At 33.6% G+C, this 22,899-nt stretch overlaps 1 protein-coding gene across 1 annotated transcript in view; it reads right to left on the bottom strand.

Annotated features, from left to right (window-relative positions):
* LOC133178547 (L-threonine ammonia-lyase-like) overlaps positions 1–22,642 on the bottom strand; it is a 78,959-nt gene extending 56,317 nt beyond the window's left edge. Inside the window, exon 1 of the mRNA XM_061313251.1 lies at positions 22,601–22,642. Coding sequence (XP_061169235.1) covers positions 22,601–22,615 — 15 coding nt within the window. The 5' untranslated portion in view covers positions 22,616–22,642. The remainder of the gene's footprint in view (positions 1–22,600) is intronic.
* Positions 22,643–22,899: the final 257 nt, after the last annotated feature.

Consider the following 22,899-nt stretch of genomic DNA (forward strand, 5'->3'; position numbering starts at 1 on the left):
TATATTTGCATACATGCTATATATGTATGCCAGACATTGGGCTAAATATGAAGGGGAAGGTCTGAACATATTGTGAATTGAGTGTTGAAGAAATATATCAAAGAATCGTGTTAGAAAGTTAACAGATAATATGCAAACCATCTACCCCTCGTTTTCACTAAATCGGAGGTAATAAAAGAGTTATAAAGACTAACATGAACATATGTTATGGTTCTAAAAGACGCGACTTGTAACAAAATTGTCTTTGTTTGAAAGGTTTAATGTTAGAAATGTAATTTATAAGAACTTGGTTTTAATTCTACATCTGCAAATCCAGCTTATACACACACAGTTCACTCTCTAAGGATGAGATTTTTCAAAATCAAATCCCCTATCTTTATCCCTTACAAAAATATATTAACTGTTGTGAAGGAGAAACTTCAGACGTGCTGTTTTGAAGCATTTTTTTTAAAAGTGGTGTAAATCAGATGTGTATTCTCAAAAACTCCAAGGAACGTTTAGAAAATTTAAAATCATCAAATTTTGCAAAAGCCAGTAACATCAAAACATACGATTTTTCTACACTTTATACAATCATTCCTCCCAATAAATTAAAAACTAAGATTTTTGATATCATAGACAACTGCTCTCTTCAGTAAAAATGGAACTCGGAAATACTGATATCCTGTGATTGGTCTTCAAGAAAATAACTTTGTAAAAAATTACTCTATCCCTACACACTGGTACATGTACTTTGGAGTTGATATTAAAAGGATGCTGGAGGTCCTCATTGAGGTAATTTTTGGAGACCAGGTCTTCAAACAAACGGATTGAATTCCAATGGGTATTTATTGTGGGCGACCTGTTTTTATATTTCTACGAACTTACGAAGCAGAATTTATTTCAAAAAGTCTACATGAGAAGAAGAAAACACTTGCTGTGGCCTTCAACTCCACTTTCAGATGTATTGACGACATTATACACTGTATTAACTAGGGATGGCAATCGAATACAGAATTGTCAATCGGTTAACTGCAAGACGTTCCGACCGATTAACCGGTTAATCGTAACAAAATATACATTTCCGGACATGTTTTTTTTTTAAAATAATTCTATTCATACCCCGCCCCCTCACAATAAATTAATATATAAATTAAAAAAAAAAACATTAGTAATATTCCGTCATGCTTGATCTGTATACTTTACGTATTTTAATTCAAATTCGAAAGGAAAACCATAAAACATCCATGAGATACATGTATCAAGGACATTTGGTAACTTTCTGACGACCCCGGGGCCCAGAAATTACACACGGGCATTCTGCATTGTCACCATAATTAAAAACTTAAGTCAACACTATTACTTAATTCTGCAATGTTTCCATAAAATTATAATTTGGCAGATAAGTGCAAAAGATACACAATGTAATCATCTCAAAATACTCAACGGTGATTTAATTATTATCGTTAAAGAAATATAAGACAGACTGGTCAACGACATGGTGTTTAAACAGCAATATTAAAACACTTCATAGATTGACTATTTACCCCAACACCTCAGACAGAAGGGCCTTCATAAATTATATCTAAATACATGTACATGTATATGTGAAAACGTTATAACTCATCAACATTCATAGCTTTTTAAAATTGTATATTGAATTTGAAAGAAATTTACATATATTTTCAGTTTTTTTTTCCGACAAACCGACTACAGATATCCTAACCGATTACCATCGTTCCGACCGATTAATCGGTTAACTGGTTATAAATTGCCATCCCTAATATTAACAAGTAGAGCTTTTTACAGAAAGCTTTGCCGTCTTTAGCAACAACCTTATACAGTAAACTGACATACACCTATCAGGCCTTATTATTCTTGACTTACTGACTATAGACGATAAGGGCCAATTAACACCTAAATTGTATGACAAACGAAATGCTTTCGGCTTTTCCATCGTCAACTTTCCTTATTTATAAAGTCATATTCTGCTATTTCCTGCGTATGGTGTTTACGTCTCACAGCGTTAAACACATGTCTGAACTAAGAACCACAAAGGTCAGCTTTTATGTTCAACACAATTATTGATAAATACATAAGGTTCCAACAAATCCCGTTTTAAGATAAATTCAAACTGTGTTGCTTCAAATCTATAAAAAGTGATGATGGAACTATTTCTAGTTTCAGGATATATAACTTTTAATAAATAACAATCACAAAAATCGAAATTAATATACGTGTACAGATGTACAAATGTTAACAAAAGCCTCATAACTACCTTCTTATTATGCCTGTGTTATTTGAATTAGCTATAAATATGAAACCTGTTATTTTTTTTAAAAGATCCATTATCGTTCATCTATCACTTTGAAAGAACCACTTAACACCCAAATTGAAATGGAAGGAAACAAAACAACTTGATTTTTGAATGGCTTTATCTGGATGGACAATGAATGAACTCCTCTAACCTCATCTCTTTTCGAGATGTTAACTTACCTGCAATGTTGCATTCTGGGATGAATGATCTTTTAATTTCATTAAAAAAGCATGAAAATGTTTCAGGTCTTATATTTTTGAAAACATTCGTTGTTATATAAACCATCTTATATGAAACCTTCATCATTATGTCTTTAAATATCAATCATAGAAAAGATTTTTCCAAGGCAAATTCCCAATTTTCAGGTATCCAGTAATTTCTAAATAAGAAAAAGGAAGGTCCCAGAGTGAAGATTTAAAACCGTAATACACCATATACGCAGAAAGAAAAAAAAAATCAGAACTCGTACTCTACAATACTAGATGTTCTTTTGATGCATGCATTCAATATTAATTCAATATTCTTAGTAAAAAATATAAATACTATAGATACTTATATCATTATAATGCACAAAAACCTGCTGATATGTCGATGAGAAAGGGAGGTTCCACCTCTTCAGCCTACAGTGTCATCATAAAAAAAATTGTGACATCATACTTCCTAAAAAGACTTTCACTATAATAAAAAGTGTTAACAAGCTAAATTACTTTCCAGCTTTATTCCATCATATGTTAAACGATATAACATAACTAAAGCAATTTATTCTCTCATAGAAACTCCTCGCAACAACTAGCTTCATTTCTTAAGAGTTTTATCAAATATGGACATTCATGTTACTTTGATCTGCAATTGTTCTAGAAAAAGCTGATTTTCTAATGATATTCAGGATTTTTATTGATAGAGTTCGAATCCCAAGAATACCACATTATTTTTTTAATAAGAGAATAATTTTTGCCGAGAAAATTTTCTTCAGAAAGTTTTCTTAATCATAATTTCATACATTTCAATAATAAGAATTTTATTCTAAATATTCTAAATTCACAATTGAATATGAGTTTTATATATCTAAAGCTTTATAGGCATTCTGCACGACTTGTTCACCCATCTCCTTTCACATTTACAGCACTCAAAAAAGATTCTTGAGTTCCACATTAACAATAATTATGTAATCTTTGAAGACCACGTTTTCCAACAATCTGAAATTTCCATGCCATTGGGTACTAATTGCGCCCCATCATTAGCAGACCTGTTTTTGTATTCTTATAAGGCAGAATGAATTGAAAAAAAAACTTCTAAATGAAAAGGTCTCCTGCTGGCCTTCAATTCGATATATAAATTTATCGATGACGTTTTATCAATTAACAATATTTTTTTTTGCATTTATTGATTCTATATATATATATATATATATATATATATATATATATATATATATATATATATATATATATATATATATATATATATATATATATATATATATATATATATATATATATATATATATATATATCCTATTAAACATTGAAATAGAAGACATACGGAGTTTGAAACATATGCTTCATATTTGGATTTTTTGCTAGAGAAAGGCATTAATGGCAATGGTAATTATTCAACGCTAGCACAATTCCCCTAGATTTTCAGTCCTCGGGTAGGTTACTTCATTGTTTCCATTTTTATATTGTAGTAAAATTCCGTTGATCATAATTATATGGAAATTAGATAATAATGGTTTAATCAGCCTCGTCAATTATATGTTATCTTCTGTAATCGGACAAGGTTCCAAACGCTAAGAGGACCCAAATCTGACTTAGCAGATTTAGTGAAAGTATATAAAGCGGCATTATCCAAGCATCAGGGTTCAGTCGATGAGAAGCCGTGCAGAGAGGAAAACGTGTCCAGAAGTAAAGTATTTCTGATTACTCATTTGCGGTGTCTCAAATTACTGCACGTGGACACAAGAAGCAGAAAAGGTGTTTTATATTTCAATTTTCTGCACTTAGCAATATATATGTAAATGCAACGGTCTCCCATCAGCAAACATTTATTATATTTTTATGCCCCCTAATCGAAGATTCTGGGGTATATAGTTTTTGCCCTGTCTATCCGTCTGTCTGTCAGTTTTTTTTTGTTTGTCCACAAAAACTTTAACCTTGCCAATAACTTTTGTTTGGTTGAAGTGGTGGCTTTCATATTTCACATGTGTGTTTCTTTTGACAAGGCCTTCTCTTGAGTACCAACATATTTGACCTCTTGGCCTTGACCTTGGAGTTTGACCCACTTTGCAAAAATTTACCAAACTTTAACCTTGGCCAGAACTTTTGAACAGTTGGTGCTAGAGCTTTCATATACTAGTATAACATGTGTATTCAATGTCACAAGACCTTTCCATGGGTTGAAATACGTTTGATCTTTTGACCTTGAGTTTAGAGTTTGACCCACAGTTAGTACAGTTATATTCCTTGTGACAAGACCTTCCCTTGGATACCAACAATTTTGACCTTGATCTTAAAGTTTGACCTACTTTTGGAAAACTTTAACCTACGCCATAACTTATGAACAGTTGGTGCTAGGGCTTTTATATTTTGCATGTGTAATTCTTATAAGAAGTGCTTCCCATGCGTATTATTATTTTTTACCTTTTGATCTTGGAGTTTGACCTTCTTTTAAAAAATTTTAACCTTGGCCATAATTTTTGAACAGTTGGTGCTAGTGCTTTTATATTTTGCATGTGTATCTCTTAAGATAAGAACTTTCACTTTGTATCATTAATTTTGACCCTTTGACCTTGACTTTGGAGTTTGACCTACATTTGAAAAACTTTACCTTGACCATAACTTTTAAACATTGGTGCTAGGGCTTTAATATTTTGCATTTGTATTTCTTATGACAAAGTCCTCCCCTGCCTACCATTAATTTTGACCCTTTGACCTTGGAGTTTGACCCACTTTTCAAAAACATTAACACTGACCATAATATCTTAATGGTTTGTGCTTTGGCTTTCAAATTTACGAGGCATAGCCATTGACACAAGTCCTCTCTTTAGGCAACAACATTTTGTATCTCCTGACTTTGGACTTTGACTTGCATTTGGGAAACTTTAGCCTTCGCCATAAGCTGCCACACGGGGTCAACGGTGCTTCACAAACACATCTTGTTTTCTTTGTATTGTATCATATTTAAAAAAAAAAAAGAAATACGCAAGTGTATTTTAACCGTAAAGCAAACAATACCATTCATTGTACAAAATTCGACCAAATAACATTTTTTCATGTCGCTTACAAATTCACCGAATATGGAACAACATATTTATAATTTAAAGCATCGATTTCAACCCTAAGACTGCACAAACATACAAAGTTTTGTGAATTTTTAACTATATTTATGAGTAAGAGTTTTGACATGAACAAAACATAACGATATATATATCCGCTGAATATTATCTCCGTTATTTCTTATGAAAACTATGGTTGTTTATCAAAAAATAGTTGTCTCACTTAAGAAATTAACTGAAATTAGCGGTGATTAAGGGATTTTTTTGCATTTAAAGTATAGAAAGTTTCGTTAATTTGGAAGCGAGATACTCCATACTTTTGATCAACAACTTTAACAAACTTTAATTACATCTATTGCCGAGAATTTAACCTTTTATTGCTAAAGGACTATATTCTGTAGTGGCCAGTATCTGACCCCAAAATAAAACTTTGATGGAGAAATCTTTAATTATGTTCTAAACCAGGTGGATATTAGTAGATTTCAAAGCATTAAATATTTTTATCAACTATGACATCATTAGTTAGATATGACGTCAATAAAATGACGTAAATTCCAAATTGCAATGATTTTGAGAGAAAATAGTGTATTTTACGTCGGTATTTTGATTGGAAATTATCGAGCGCAAGTCTGCTCAGACTAGATCTTTTGATATAATTTGTAGAATGATAATATCAATGAAATATGTGAATATGGTACCTGAGCAAGCTTGCGCTCTATAAATACTATAGTCAAAATTGAATAAACTCTGTGCATTTTGACCTCTTTTTTTAAAAATAACGGAAATCCAAATAGTTTGTGACGTCACAGAGACAAGAAAAGCCAACTAATTTTTCCAATTTCATAATATATTGTCTTAATTTGGATTATTTTATACAATATATGCACTTTTTCTCATTTCAAGAGATTTTCAAAATTTGACTATTATGGGGGCAGGAATACGCCCATACCGTATATAGTTCTTTATCTTTCTTAACAATTAACTTTCGTTTTAGTTTATTCCCATTTTTTGGGGTCAAAAACTGATTTTAGCCTACATGTAGAGCCTTTGAAAAGGTTAAAAGAAAATTAATTAAAAAAAGAAAATTGGCAGGAATGTACATAAATGGTCACAGTTACATTGAGAGGAGACATAAAACTTAAATCTCCATTAATTTAGTTAAATTTACGCTTATTTGGAGATTTTTATCTATGGGTATAATATGTTTGTTTACCACGTCTTGCGAAAATTGCGCACTATTTTTGAATACTTTTACTACTTTTCAATCTTTTAGATTTAAGAGGGCCATTTCGAATCAAGCTGACGAATTACATTTCAGCTGTCTAACCCCCATTGTTCACAAAAAATGAACTGGAACATAGAAAACCCCAATCAGGCTTCGGGGCCACCAACACTGAGATTTTCTCAAATCTGAGATTTCTCAGAAAATTTGAGTTTTTCTCACCAAACTGTGCCACCAATGAAATATTTTCTCAAACTCAGACTTATCTTTTGAGTTTTTTCTTAAATCTGAGATTTTCCTCAAATCTTAGATTTTTCTGAAACGTGCGTGCCACCAACATTTTTTCTGACTCAGCTGAGAAAAAAATCTGAGATTTCTCAGAAAATATTGAGATTGGTACATAGTAGTCTCAAATAAAATCTCACAGAATTATTTTATGGTAAAATGGTTGCAAATATTATGACAGTGCACTCGTTAATCCATGAATACATGAAATTAACGTGCAAACACAAAGAGCATGTTTATTTCTCCCAAACCAAGATCATACGTTTTTAAGAAAGGGGGGGGGGGGGGGTCTTAGGCACATATAAAAAAATCTCATAATCTCATAATATTGTCCACGCAATGAAACAATGCACTTGAAACTATATCAAAAGAAAAAAAAAATAAGGAATAAAATCAATATTCTTGAGACACGTTTTACATAACATGTATATCTTCATTCATGCAAGAATTATTTTCATTTATTAATTAAATTCATATTTTAGTGTGCTACTCATGGTTAGGCAAATTTATTAATTCACATTATATATACATGTATATCAGAAAAGAAAATATGATTAGATAATATTAATCTCCACGGCCTCTTCTTTGTTCTTTCTCCGGTAGTTATTTTTTACTTGTACAATATACGTACCTAATCTGTGAATTATACGCAAATATTAAAAAAAAATTGTCTAAATTTCTGTGTAAAAATATTCTATTTATTCATAAATCACCATTTATTAATCACTGATGATAGCCATCTGTCTAATTTGGATCTTCACTAAATCTATAAAATTCTTAATTGAGAGTAGGGATCCAGTAATTCTTTCCAGTGTGTGTGTGTGGGGTGGGGGTGGGGGTGGGGGGGGTGTCATCCAAGTCAAAAAAAAAAAATCCAACCCAGAAATTTCTTGACAAGTAAAACTGATTTCCCAAAAGTATCAAACCGCGAAAATTTCTTGAAAAGAAAAAAAATCCGTTTCACAAACGTGAAAAACCTTTCGTTATGGTAGTGGTGGGGTCCACGTTTTCAATGGGGGTGGGGGGAGGGGGGTGTCCAAAATCAATTTTTATTTGATTGAGTATATACTTTTAATAACTTTGCAAATTCCGGGGGGGGGGGGGGGGCAACCTCCTCCCTCTAGATCCGCGTATGGGCATCTGCTTTATACTCGCTATGCATCGCACACAAATATGCCTGACCGTTTATATTATTTGTAAGAATAAGCCTGACTTTTTTTAATACGACCAGTTACATTTTGAGATTAAAAAAAACAACAAGTATGGTCCTAAGTTTCAAATAGTACATGATTACGCCGTGAAACTTTTCATAGGAATTAATAAGTTAATCGTCACTTCATAAGTGATTGTTAGATTGATTTAGGTTTCCAGTGTAACAACGAATATTGCTCACTATATTCGTTGTTATTATATCTGAAATTAATAATTATTATATATTTTATACCTGAAAAGAAGAATATTTTTCCTGTGACATTTTCTCACAGGGGATCGTGGAAAATGTGATGTGTTATTTAGCCTCGTCCCTACATACATGTCCGTAGTTCAATTCAGGTTTTTTTGTTTTTTCGGGGGAAGGGGTGTGTATACCTGAAATAACCTGACATTAAACAATTTGTATCGAAATTTTCTTGATAAATTGGGTTCACTTAAAACCAAGCATACATGTATATTGAATTGAATTGTAATTATGTTACCTGCCCTTGACTGACATTTTTTCTGTCGCAACTTATGCACGAATTTTACGGAACACTCAAAGAAAATTATCATGTGAGAAAATTAGCATTTAATCAGCTAGAAAAAAAATACTCGGTGTTTTCTTAATTACTGTTAATGCCGAGTTTGCAGTATTAAAATCATCATTTCGGCGGTAAAATTTATTTTCTTTGATCGCTTAAAATGATTTTTTTAATTATTCTAAATAGGGACAAAAACTCCCTATATTTAAAACATTTTTGCTATGGAGAGTAGAATGTAATAGATATATCTGACAGTGTACAAAACAAAATAAAAGAAAAAAATGTGTAATCGGCCTGTATACATTATGGTCTTGATCCGCCTATCTACTCTTTGTAATCTTTCGACACGTAACGTCACAATGGCGGAAGTGACGCCTCGGTGTATATTTTTGTGTGTTTATGTAGACAGACGAACCAAGACTATAAAGTTTGGATATGTTTTGTGTTATTCTTCTGTAGGGATTATATTTTACGAGGACTCGGTGAATATTTATTGTCGCAAAGATCGTAATGGAATCCTTTCCGTTGAGTGACTCAAAACAGCAAACAAAAGACGAAGGAAGTGTAGAATGTGTATTTTCGCGATTATACACCAAAATATAGCATAAACAACTAACTGAAAGGTAAATTCAATCATTGATTCAACAGCTTCGTGCATTATAAGAAAAAAGGTCGCATACAACAACAAGAATAAGTCTAAGATTTTTCTCAAATCTCAGCTTACGTGAGACGAATCTCAGAAATGTTGGTGGCACGGTGTTTTAGGAAAATCTCAGGTGAGGCAGAAATCTAAGATTTGAGGCTGAGATTTGAGCTGAGATTTTTATATGTCGGTGGCCCCGAAGCCAGGAATCTAACACAATCTTTTCCCCCTTACTTCTACCTCCTTTGTTCAATCCAGATTTCCTTAAGATCACAGGTGCCCTTCCTCTTTATTATTTCTCACGTATTGATGCCACTGGATTTTCCCGTTCTTTGTTTGGGGGATAAGATTTGTTACAACGTGAAATGTTATAACAGCGCAAAGTGTAATAAACTGGGACTATTACATATTGCGTAATTACATTTTGCGTCAAAATCAACACAGAATGTAATAACGCAAAATGTAATAATCCTAAAAAGTCTGTTTTTACATTTTGCGTTATTACATTCTGCATTGATCTCGACGCAAATTGTAATAACGCAACATGCAATAATCCCGTTTTATTACACTTTGCGTTTTTATTACATTTCGCGTTGTAACAAGGGTATAATTAGACCAGGGTGATCACTAAATGCTCTCAATTGTTTTCCTCCTCATTGCTCTTTCAAATAATAGCCCCATTGTATACCCATTTAGTACGGAGGTTAAACAGTGTACTACTACTTGTTGATCATAGACTTTTGAAATTCCATGTGATTTCATGTAAATATTTGACTTTTAATTTGTTATAAAACATGAATAAATTATATCCTTTTAAAAGCCAGAGGATTTAAGGACAGATACTACAAACAAACCTTTCTCAAACATTATGACCATAATAACTATATCTTTATTTTTATTCGTAAAATGAAAAAACGTTTAGCTGAACAAATGCTGATTTTTCATTAAAAACTAACTAATGCCTATAAGGTGATAAAAAGATATATGGATTTATAAGGGTGATGTCAGAAAAATAGAATTTTGAACAAGACAGAAATTTTACAATTTTTTAATATTTAAAAAAAATTGAGATATGCATTGTCTACAAACAAAATTGGTCCCAAAATGCTAACCAATCGATGCTTCCAACTGCAATTTATTGTTTTTAGCATGTACCCTTCAGAGCAATTTCCGTCAACAAATAGTATTATCATCCCCCCCCCCCCCCCCCCTCTGCTAGAGATGCATGTGCCTGTAGCAAAGCCACTGGGGTGGACTATTGGTAATAAGATAAAGCCGCCTTCCGATTTGCAGACCTTTATTTCTCGTTGGGTCGGACAGTATCAGGGAACGCCTCCCGATTCCAGTTCCTCTAATGTTAACAAAAATTTGTATTTATAGTCAAGACTGATAATTGACAAATTTGAGTAACATAATACATGAGTTATTTGATTTACAAGTAGAGTTAAAGATAACATTTCTAAATTAACAACAATTAAGCCACTCAAACAACAGTCCATCTGGTCATATCACTCATAGCTAATTGACATAATTAAATATTTTATAATAGATAAATCTGACAGATTGAAACAATTATGACAACTCATTAATTAATAATAGATACATGTATGTAGAATTTGATAGAGAAAATATTCATATTAATTGTCAAAATGTCCAATGGTACATTTTCATCTGTGACAGTATACCTGTATCCCTCAAACTGTGTAAATTCCACTGTAACAACGTTAGTGAGCAGGAAATAAAACAAAATGTAAATACGTACTTTGGTTTTTATTTAATAAGCTCAGCTTCTCAACATTACTCACATACTACAATAATAAAAATCCTAAATTACTATTAACTACAAGCACCAATAACAGGACACGTTAATAACGGATTGGAAATATTCACCAAAAATGTACTGAAAACACAGGCACAAAAAACATATGTGGCAACATAACTTTTTTACTAGTACTGGAACACTTTAAAGAAAAAGAAATGAAACTCAAGTTAATGTGAGATTTCAATTCGTACATGAAGAGACCTATCTAATGTGTGTACAATCACTGTGGAAAGTTTCATAAACATTCATATTTTGAATTAATTTACAAACAAATACAAGTATTTTATGCAAAAAATCTATGTTGATATATTTGTACAGAACTTAAAGTCTTCCATGCCTATTAGGGGAGTATAATTAGCACATTTACAGCAATCAAAAGTGTTTACTTGTGTTATCAGGCCTACATGGGTGGCCATTCCAATTTGTATTCTTTTTCGAGAGCTGCTTTTAGCTCCTTTGAGTGAGCTTTATCTCTCGTCTCTACAACACATGTCACCTGTAAAATCAAATTTTAGACTTTTATAGGCAGTGCACTCAGTAAAGGCCCTTTCACAATTGGCGCACGAGCAGAAGCGACAAAATATTCGTGCAACTGAAAAAAATTGATTTGGATCGTAAACTGTTGCTGAAATAATCGCATATGAAAAAGTATTCGTACGAAATTAGCACAATCTAAAGCGACCGTTGTGCATTAAATCATGCGATATATCTTGCATCTATATGCGACTGTTGTACAATGAAAGCGAGTGTTGTAAGGTAATGCGAAAGGATTGCGCGAGCGATCAGGTGATCGGACGATTGAAGGTGGGCCAATGCGATTGGACGTAAGGCGCTCGTGCGATCATGTGTTCCATGGTATGAATGCTCGTGCGAGTCTGAGAAGGGCATATATACCACCCGTTTCCGATCCTCGTCAGTTGAATAGAAGAGAAGCCGCCCACGAAGATGACAAAGGCTACAGGTAAAGCCAAGGTGAACCGTAGAAAGAAGGCCCAAGAGGAGGAGGCCCAGGACCTGCCGCAGCAGCTGAGCCCTGTTCATGATCCGCCTGAGCCTGGCGACGAGGGGGAAAAGCCACCAGACCAACCAGCTGAGCCTTTAGAGCCTGATGGGTACAGTGAGGATGAGGATGAGGAAGATCCTAGCAAACAGAAATCCTTGGACCTGTCTCCAGAGCAGAAACAAGAGCTGGCATACTTTTACCAAGAAAACCCCTGCTTCTATGATAAAAGTCGGAGTGACTTAAAAACTCCAAGAAAAAGGATCGCCTGATTCAGGAAAATGCAGCAGCTATGAATTTGACTGTTGAGTAAATCAAAATAATTTTATTGAACATTTTATTGATTTATTTTGATATATTTTATTGTTGAATATTTTGAATTGTGAATGTTAACCAATTCTGGCATTTGCCTCTTTTCAGTGGCAAACATCCAGCCCTGGTACAGATCCCAAGTAAGAGTAATTCTAGTGATATTAGTGCTCTACTTACTTTTGACCAAAACTAGTTAAATGATAACTATATCATATTTAAACTGTTCAAGTAAATCAAAAGTATAGTTTATTGCTGTACAAATTTACATCTTTACTTGAAGAAATCGACATATATACATGATCAATATCACAGTCTATATCATATTCTGCTGCCACGGCAAGCTCCCAACGTTGCTGTTGTAGTAATGTTTGAGGTAGATTCGGATTCTCTTGCCCTTTTGATTTGGCAAATTACCTCTGCCAACTGCTTCTACGTCTTGCAGAACTCAGTCGTTTCTCCATGCCCCGGGGATGTGGTTTCCAGCTTCATCTTCCTGATCCAGGTCGTTGTTCTGCAAGCCAGGATAGCGGAGTCTCATCAGGTTGTGCAGGCATATATCTGCCCTGACGATGATCTTGGCCCTGTCTCGATCCTGCTGCATCGTGCCCAGCATGCATCTCCAGCGGTGTGCAAGGATACCGAAGGTGTTCTCCACCACACGACGAGCCCTTGAAAGACGATAGTAAAGATCCTTTCTTCGTTAGTCATTTTGAGGTTGGAGTAGGGTTTCATCATCCAGGACATGAGGGGAAATGCGTCGTCTCTTACCAAGAAGTACGGAATGAGTCTCTCATCATGTGGCAGGGACTCTGGATCTGACAGGCGTAGAGTGTCATTTTCCAGTCCATTTCTCAGTGGGCCATTGTTAAAGATCTGGGCGTCTGATTAGGAGCCTTGAGTACTAATGTCAGCCCAGAGAAACTTGTAATTGGCGTCGACCAAGGCCAGGAGGATGATGCTGAAAAACCCTTATAGTTGTAGTAGAGGGTACCAGATTGACGTGGGTTTCTTTTTTCCGCAAGTGTGGTGAAAATTCCATCTTTCACCATATTTCTGTGCCACTTCTCGCCACTCATCTGGATTAGTTGAAAAGGCAAACACTTTGTCTTCATACTCGTCAATGATGGTCTGGCACACCTCTGGGATGAACAATGATATGGTATTATGGGCAACACGGAAGGAATACTGGAGGTTCATGCAGCTGTTTCCTGTCACTATATACCTGAGAGTGATAGCCAGCTTTAGCCCAGGTTCTAGTGGTCGTCTGTAACATTGACTTTTCTGGATTCTTGGAGTAATGCGCTGCAGTAGCTCGTAAAACATGATTGGTGGCACTCTCATGTAGTTCATAAAGTCCCCCTGGCATTCTCTATCTCCGTCATCAATATGTGATACTGGCCAAATAACATGCGCCCTCAATCCATGGCTTGACCACCAACCTGTTCTTTGTCTTTCATATCTTTATCGATGACGGATCAGTAACGCCAACACACCCATATGTCTTTGCTGGAATTCTTGCTGTATTCGGAGATTCAGCACACCAAGCAGATGGCGAGGAGGTATTGGTGCAGCAGAATCCATGGTCAATTGTGCTCTGAAACAGAGATGCTTATACAGGGTATATAAGCATGGAAAATTGAAGCTGATAAATCGTGCAGTAATAGTAAAACATTGCAAGATTACATGCGACACGTTGAGCAACGGTCTCATGGTCGCAAAACACACGCATATACAACTGCGATTCATCTTACGACCTTTAAAAATCGTGCATCACTCTTGCGAGTAAACAAAACGTAAGATGTTCGTACTAATTTTCGTGCGTTGCATTGCGATAAATGTGGATCGCATTCGGTCGCGTCTGAATAGTGTGCATGTCCACTATTTTGAAGAGACTTGATGCGACCACTAAAATGCATGCAACGAATACGAGAAATCGTGCAACGTATGAGAGAGCTCGGCGAGAGCTCCTGCGAAGCTAAAACTTTCCGATCGCAAAGTGTTGTAAAGTGCTCGTGTGCCAATTGTGAAAGGGCCTTAAAATATATGTCCAGTAGAGTCTAGTTAATCCTTACACTTGTGTTACAAAGCTAATCTTCTGGGATATTAAAGCATCTGGATTACTGAAACGTATTCAATAATTTGTATATATAAATATAAATTTTGTTTTCTTGACATTTGATCCGCGAGGTAAATGCATCCGGATTTTTTTCTTCCATGTTAACGAGGCTCCATTGTAGCTTAGTTACTAAAACATGAAAACCTGGCGACGACGTCAACAGATTTTATGAAACATTAGAAGGAAATCATACATTGAACTTATACATCCTTAAACAAAATTTGTATATTATGCATTTTTGATTTTAAATCTCCCCGCCTCTGGAAAAAGTTAACATTCCAAGCTGAGAGTAATGCATGTTAGAATTCTATCACCTTATTGTTATTACCTGTACTGAATATACATCTGATTTCAGCCATCCTCTTTCATGAAATATATCATGGATGCTGCAAATAAATAAAACATCAAAAATTATTTCTTATTTTTATGATAATGAATGACGGGCAACATCTCAGATATTTACTTATAGAACTTATTCCAAACTATATTCTATCTGACTCCCTTGCTTTTCTATTGTATCTTTTTCCTATCTCAGAAAATAATTGACTTATCGACAGTTTGTATAGTTACTTGATTTTCAGGTCTGACAGTAGTTTGATGAGATGAGCAATCCCTCCTGGTCTGTCAGTCACAGTCACTTTAAATCTAACAAGACGTCCATCAGTAGCAAGCCCACGTTCTATTACACGACCCAGAACTGAAGTATCAATGTTTCCACCACACAGTGCCACAACCACCCTATTTAGATACAGTGTATGTCATTATAAAATTTACTCATCCATTGTAAGTAATATTCATCCTTATAGATGTATCTTGTTAGTCTAAATTTTCCGAAAAAAAAAAATCAAACGAAATATTCTGCAGTTGAATACCAATGCACACAAAGCATCAGTTTCAAAATTAATAACGCTATCTTTAATAAAATTAATGATCTGACTTTTTGTCTGCCAGATCCGGAAGTGATCCCTGTATTATGGCGGCCAATCCTGCAGCACCTGCTCCTTCCACAACAGCTTTCTCAATTTCAATCAGACGCAGAATTGCTAGTTCTATGTTCTCTTCCCTAAAAAAAACTCAGAAATTTTACTCTTTTGATGTCTATTAAATATAATGCGAATTTGCTTTAGTATAAAATTAAGATGTCTACATACTTAACCGTAACCATTTTGTCAATCAAGCCTTTTGCTGTTGCAAATGCATTCCCTCCAACTGTTGGTACGGCTAAACCTTAAATTATACTCTGGTATGTAGACTTCTATTAAGTGACAATTTGCATAAAGTTGGCAAAAATTATGGACGTCTCACCATCAGCAATGGAGGATTTCATTTCAACTTTCGTTGGTTGATCTTTTAGATTTGCTTTTGAGAAACTGGGGCAGCTCTCTACTTCGACACCCTAAAGAATTACCATATTATAATTAATTCGTTACATCTCACATCACACACACTTTCTGTGTTAATTTTGACGGAAAATGAACTCCATCCCGTCTTGTTATCTTGGTATTGGTATGTTTTGGCAGTTTATGATTAATTGTCATTCTTACAATGATTTGCACATCTGGATTATGATTCTTAAAAACCACGGCAGATCCTGCAATCAGTCCTCCCCCGCCCACAGGTATGACGACCGCATCAAAATCTTGGACTTGTTCCACGATCTCCAATGCCATTGTTCCCTGACCGGCTATGATGTGAGGGTGATCATAGCTTGATAAACAAAATATGTGCACAATGTAAGCAAGCTAATGTATGGTGGCATATTTATGCCATCCACATAATTTTTTGTAAACATAAGATATCGCTTCAAGTCAAGATAGCTATCTCGTCAGATCAAGATAACTTGCTGGTTTTGTTTTCTATCACGTCTAGTTAAGATAAGCTATCACATTTTGTTGTGAGAGCTATCTTGACATAACGAGTTGATTTATCATGTATCATGACTAAAATTGTTGCGTTGACAAGTTCTGCCTCTTCGATAACTGTATATGTACATGTACATATACTAGTATATAAATAGATAACGTGTTATGGATGCCTCGGTCATTTTCCAATGAAATAGGCGGATATCTTCCATCAAAATGTTTCATTAATAAGTATTGCACGCATATTTTCAAAGGAATTGTGTGTTTAAACTGTGTTTTTGTTTTCAGCAAAATAAAATAAATGTACGTGTTAACCACACCAATGAGCTTTTTACTTAATTACATGTAATATTTGCAATTATTAATTCAATAAATTTGCTATTCAATTTTAATAAACGATATTAAATAAACATTTTTTGTTTTAACAGAGATCAATACTTGGCTATTATATTATAATCGGTAGTTTTTAATAAATGGTTGACTCTTTGCATTAACTGTTATACTTATGCCATTCCAGTAACTAAAGAAAGACCAAAAATGGGACGCCCGCGTGGCGCAGTGGTTAGAGCGTCTGCTCTAGAGTCGCGAAGTCAGAAGTTGATCCTTACGTCGCGGGTTCGAATTCCACTGTGGGACGTGGAGACCGGTCCTTCGGATGAGACCGTATAAACCGAGGTCCCGTGTCGCAGTAGGTGCTGGCACGAAAAAGATCCCTCACTGCTCAATGGCCGTAAGTGCCGAGTATAGGACAAAATTTGCAGATCTCCACCGGCAAGTGGTGGCGTCTCCATATGAATGAAAAATTCTCGAGAGGGACGTTAAACAACATACAAAAAACAAAAACAAAAACAAAAACCAAAACTGGAAACAATGAATTAAATAAATGGGTTGGTTTAGCTTATGAAACGGTTTATATTAAAAAATCTTTAACTCTTAAAAATTATATTCCTCCAATAGACAAATACAAAAAATAAATTGATTCAATATCAGTAATAAATCAATAAAAGAGATCCGCATAGTTTCACTTGAAATCAACTGTAACACCCGTAACACGTCTTCTATATAAATACATACATACATATATACAGTTATCGTGACAACAATTACGTAGAGGCAGTGCTTGTCAACGCAACAATTTTAGTCATGATACAAGATAAATAATCTCGTCATGTCGAGATACATGTGTAGCTTTTGCAAAAAAAAAAAAAAAAAAAATGATAGCTTGTTTTGACTAGACGAAATAGAAGTTGGTGTACCTCGACAAAATCAGCAAGTTATCTTGACTTGACCTGATTGTTATCTTGACTTGATGCGATATCTTATGTTGACAAAATTTAGTTGGATGGCATTAATATGCCAGCATACTAATGCATAATATAATTTCAATTTAAAATTATTATTTAATTAATTGACAAAAAAATCATCTTAATATTAATCTAATAATGTGAACCATACCTATTTATGTTTAAATATCCCTCTTTTTTACTCAGTTCCTCTGCAAACCTTTCTGACTGAGAGTAAAAAAAAATGAAATTATTACCGCATATCCTAGAAGATTTTCCATCCTAAAGTGAAAAAAAAGGTTTTTAAAAGAAATAAAATTAATGATGGATATATGGACGATATTCAATTTTGTAGTTGTGAGACAGGATTTTTTTTTATACTTTCGCACTTGTGAAAATATAAAAAAATCCTGACTCGATCGTGAAATAAGTTTCGTATCAAACTAAAAACAATGAATTTTTTGTTGATTACATTTTCTTTGGCTTTTGCTTTTGCCCTTTTCGTTTGTCTCTTATTTAAACCTTTTAAAGCAATATTGTGCGATGAATTGAGTCCATAGGAACGATACATAAAATAATCATCTCAGCAGATTTGAACAGTTAAACAACTTTAATAAAACATCATTAGTGTAATTTCAAGGTTTAAGTGTGGAAGACACAATTGATCAATTTTGTTAATTTATTATATTGATTGCTTTCAATTTTCAGAGAATAATTATTGGTGTCAGGTCATTTCTCTCTAAAACCCTTTCTCTCCTAGGTTACTTCTCTCCCACATTTCACGGTAGGTCATTTCACGGCGGGTCATTTCACACTCCTACCTAGGTCATTTCACTCCTTTTCAATCTGTCTGTGCCTATCTTGTCTTTTCAAATAAAATGCATTCATATATCACTGATAAAAAATGCACGTGAGAGGGTCTGCTTTTGTAATTCCTGGTAAAAAATGTTAAAAAAAAAATCAAACATTTAAAACTAATTATTAACCGGTGGTAATGATTTTAGAAAATTATAAATGAATTCATACCTAAGTGCAGGATTTGTTTAAAAAATTTTCTGGAATGGTTATTTACGCTCTTAATCTGCTTTGAGATGCACGCGTCCTTCAAGTGTTTTGACTGATCCCCGTAGGATATAAAAGTGTTGCCGCAAAGCATGGATTTTACATCTCATTTTGTATCTATGCAAAAATGACATGTCGATAGAATTGGATTGGGAGCTTTTCGAGGTCTGGGAAATCGCCTGAGGCGCGAAATGTCATTTTTTTTTAAAGGCAAGGACGATTCATCAACTGATGCTAAAATTGTAGATTTTTTTCTGTTGGTCGTTGTTAATTTTGCTGTAGTTTTTTATGCTTTGATGTTTTTATGCCCTGATATTTTTTTTTTCTGGATGGCAGGAACACCAACATGGATAATCTCTCTACCAGATTCTTTCTGATTATAGCAAAAAAGAAAATATTTTCCTTTTTGTTCATTTTTCAGTTATCTCCTTTTTTAAGAATTAATTATTTTACTTTAAAAATGTAAAATGAAATGAAAAACTTCTTTAAGTTAAATCTACATATGCTAAATATGCTAAAATACATGTAATTATGATTAGTAAATCTTTTGATACTTTCAATCCCTGTAGAGGATTTCATATAGTTCCTAAGTTCCAAAATGTTTATTATTTTATGTTCCAAAATTTAACTACGTCAGCACGTGTATTGATGCCAAGAAAAAAAGAGGAGTTTTCTTGTTTGTTGTCGTCAAGTCGCACTCCACTGTACTTTTTGTATAAATAAACTCGCAAATCTAGCAAATTGGCAACTAATCTTGCTTTTGTTTGTCTTGCCTGACTGAATATTCCGGTTTCTCTGCCTCATCATATTTTATTGAACGTTTTTCCAAGTGAAGTCATGAATTTCTTTCCTGGTCTCAATAAGGAAATAGGGTATGCTCAAATTTATTTCTAATGGGGGTATAATTTCAGGAACCCTGAACTCTCCCTTTGCCTGTAAGTACTTTTTGAATGTTTTCATCACATTTAGTTTGTTTTGTTTTGTTTTTTTTGTTTTTTTGTTTTTTTTTGAAAGAGTTCTTTTCTCATTAGAAACAAATCAATATCATTATAACTGACCTTAGCAAAGAGGTTTTTTTTCCTGAAATGATATCAAGCTGGAGTTAGGTCCACAGAAAAATTCCCAATTGTGCAATAAATGATTCCTGCTAATTAATGTTTCTTTGTCCAACTCATTTAAAAATGTATATAAGTCATTGTCAAAGTCAATATGGTTCCATGCCATTTCTTTCAAATACAATTCATTTAAATAATTGTCAAAAGGGTAAGTGTTTCCAGTTTTAATTGAGATCTTGAAACAGACGACAAAAAGAGCTCAGCCAAGGAAGATAAGTTGATAATAGAAATACTGTAAATCTCTTTTTATATGCGGGAATTTAATTTTCGCGTCATTCTGCTAGCGAAAATTTTATTCTCCCGTATATTTTATTAGCATTGGGTATATGCAGCAGTAACCAGCATTCGTGAAAAAACCATATACTATTTCATGAATAAAAAAGAAAATTTGCCTGTCTACAGTAAGAGAAAGGGATCAATGGATATATCTCAATGATGAAAATTAAAAAAAAAATGCATTTTTTTTTTAAATATTTTTATTCACATTCACAGACAAAGTGACATTTATTCACAGACAAAGTGTGTTTATTAGTTACTATTGAATACACTCAATGATAAAATTATACAAAGTAATCAGAAAAGATAACTTATTCATAGAAATAAGAAATGTAGCTCCGTTGATATTTTTGCTGTGGAAAAAGTTATCAAGCAACTTTTATAGATGCTAACACTTTTTAGTAACAGTTATACCTGTACCCGCCCTTTAATACTAGTATTGGGTGACTTTTCTTTTTTTTTTCTTGAAAAACCAAATCAGCCAGAAAACTATATTGAAAACTTGGTAAGATTGTAATGTACAGTACCAGTAAAGCTTGCAAAAATTACTTATATTGCTTAGGTTTATTCAAATGCTGTTCAATTCAAGTTTACATCCTAGTTTGTAGTACTATTCGAAGAAGTTTAACTTTCTGACTTTATTAAAAGTGTAAGTATGTACGTGTATTTGCTGCACAAATGTTCACTGCTGCCCTACTGCCAATAGTGTATACAGATTCAGAATTGATCACTTTGTGACTTAACGTATAAGCAGAATTTTTAGCGATAGTGTTGAGTCGCTTAAATTGACTATCGATACGGTCCAATCTGTTTCTTGGCATTATAAAATCGCTAAAACAACATTTCGCTAAAAATGTCAATTTTTAAAGATAAATCGCTAAGTTTGCGAATCGCTAAAAATTCCACTTTTACGGTATGTAGGAAAAACTTTGAATATAGTTAATGAAAAAGAGTATTTAAAAAATGAGTCATTATTCTTTTATTGATCGAGAAACTAAAGGAAAATGGATGTTAAACTTCTTCTCATTTCTTTCCCGTAAGTTGCACTGTTGTCACGCAGACGATGTCAGAAAGGGAAAACATTCAAAGAGAATTAAGGAGAGTCAAAAAAAGGAAAAAAAATAGTTCAGAAACATATCAAATAACTTTCCATATTCAGGGAAACTATTCAAAAATATTTTACTTTTATTTCAAAAAGACCCCCGGAATGGGAGATATATATAACGTCGGACAAAATACATGTAGGGTGAAGACACATTTTCTACATACCCCTAGGCACATTTACAACATAGAATAATGACAGCGAATCTTTTTTTTTCGACTTTGAAAAAATGATCTCGCGTCTTTGTTTTTTGTGGGTTATAATTCACCTTTCCACCGTTTATTCCGTAAAAGAAAACATTTTGATTAAGGTACATAAAAAAAAACCAACCAACCAGAAACGCTCTTTCCTCATCAATCTGATATGTTTATCACAATCAATGTAAAATGTCGGGAAAATATTGTAGTGATAGCATGCTAGTAATCAAGAAAGTTTTTAGTAGTACTGCAATTTTCCGGAAACTTGTAAGGAATTGCTTATATGTTTTGTATGCCTTTACACTCTCACTCTGGGGTGCACTTCTTAAATTGCAAACCCTTTTTGTTAGATCATAACAAAAATATATGATGAAAATGAAAAAGTAATGAAAAGTATCAATAACAATAATTAAGGCAGAATATAAAAAAATTCAAAAAAAAAAAAAAAAAAAAAAAAAAAAAAAAAAAAAAAACTCATTTCCCCGTTAATAACATGGAGCATCACTGTTTTCTCACAAATCTGAGATCATGCTAAGTGTTTACTGACCTCTGAAATATCATTGCCTTCGATTTTGACTGTAGCTTTGTAACGTTTACATTCTTGTACTTTCATCATTGGTGCTATGGTGGGCATGACTACGGTCACTGGGATTTTCAAACGATAGCCATAGTAGGCCAGGGCCAGGGCATGGTTACCAGCACTGGCAGTTATAACCCCTTTCTTCTGCTCCTCCTGTGGTATAAATAATGTTTATCAAAATTATACAAACACATATGCATATATTTTGAGACGTGTGCATTTAAATATGAAATTATTTAATAGCCTCTATTTTGAATTTAACCACCATTGATTATTATGTATTCTTTTTAAATGTTTTTTTTTTTTTTTTATAATAAACACAAATGCATACATCATATGGAATTTCATTAATCATGTCAAAGGGAAAAATATCATTCCTTAATTATTGCCTAGATTTGTAAGCAAATGATACTGTACTTCAGTAAGCTTCATTAGAGCATATTTTGCCCCTCTTTCTTTGAAACTAAAAAAAAACAATAATAATAATAATAATGATAACAAATCTTAAATTTGAAAAAAAAAAAATATATCTACATCTTTAAAGAAAATCCTTCTATTGAAAATTAACGGTCATTCAGCAATAAGAGAAGAAAAAATAATTACATATGACACGAAAGTTTTGGAAAATAGGATGTTTTAACTATTTATCAAAATGTTTGTGAAATATCAAAATGTAACTGTGCAAGTGCACTAAAAGACACAGGTTACCTCCCTGT

Source organism: Saccostrea echinata, unplaced genomic scaffold, assembly GCF_033153115.1.
Source record: "Saccostrea echinata isolate AGI-Se365-2 ecotype Australia unplaced genomic scaffold, CSIRO_AGI_Sech_v1 ptg000003l, whole genome shotgun sequence".
Taxonomy (NCBI): Eukaryota; Metazoa; Mollusca; class Bivalvia; order Ostreida; family Ostreidae; genus Saccostrea; species Saccostrea echinata.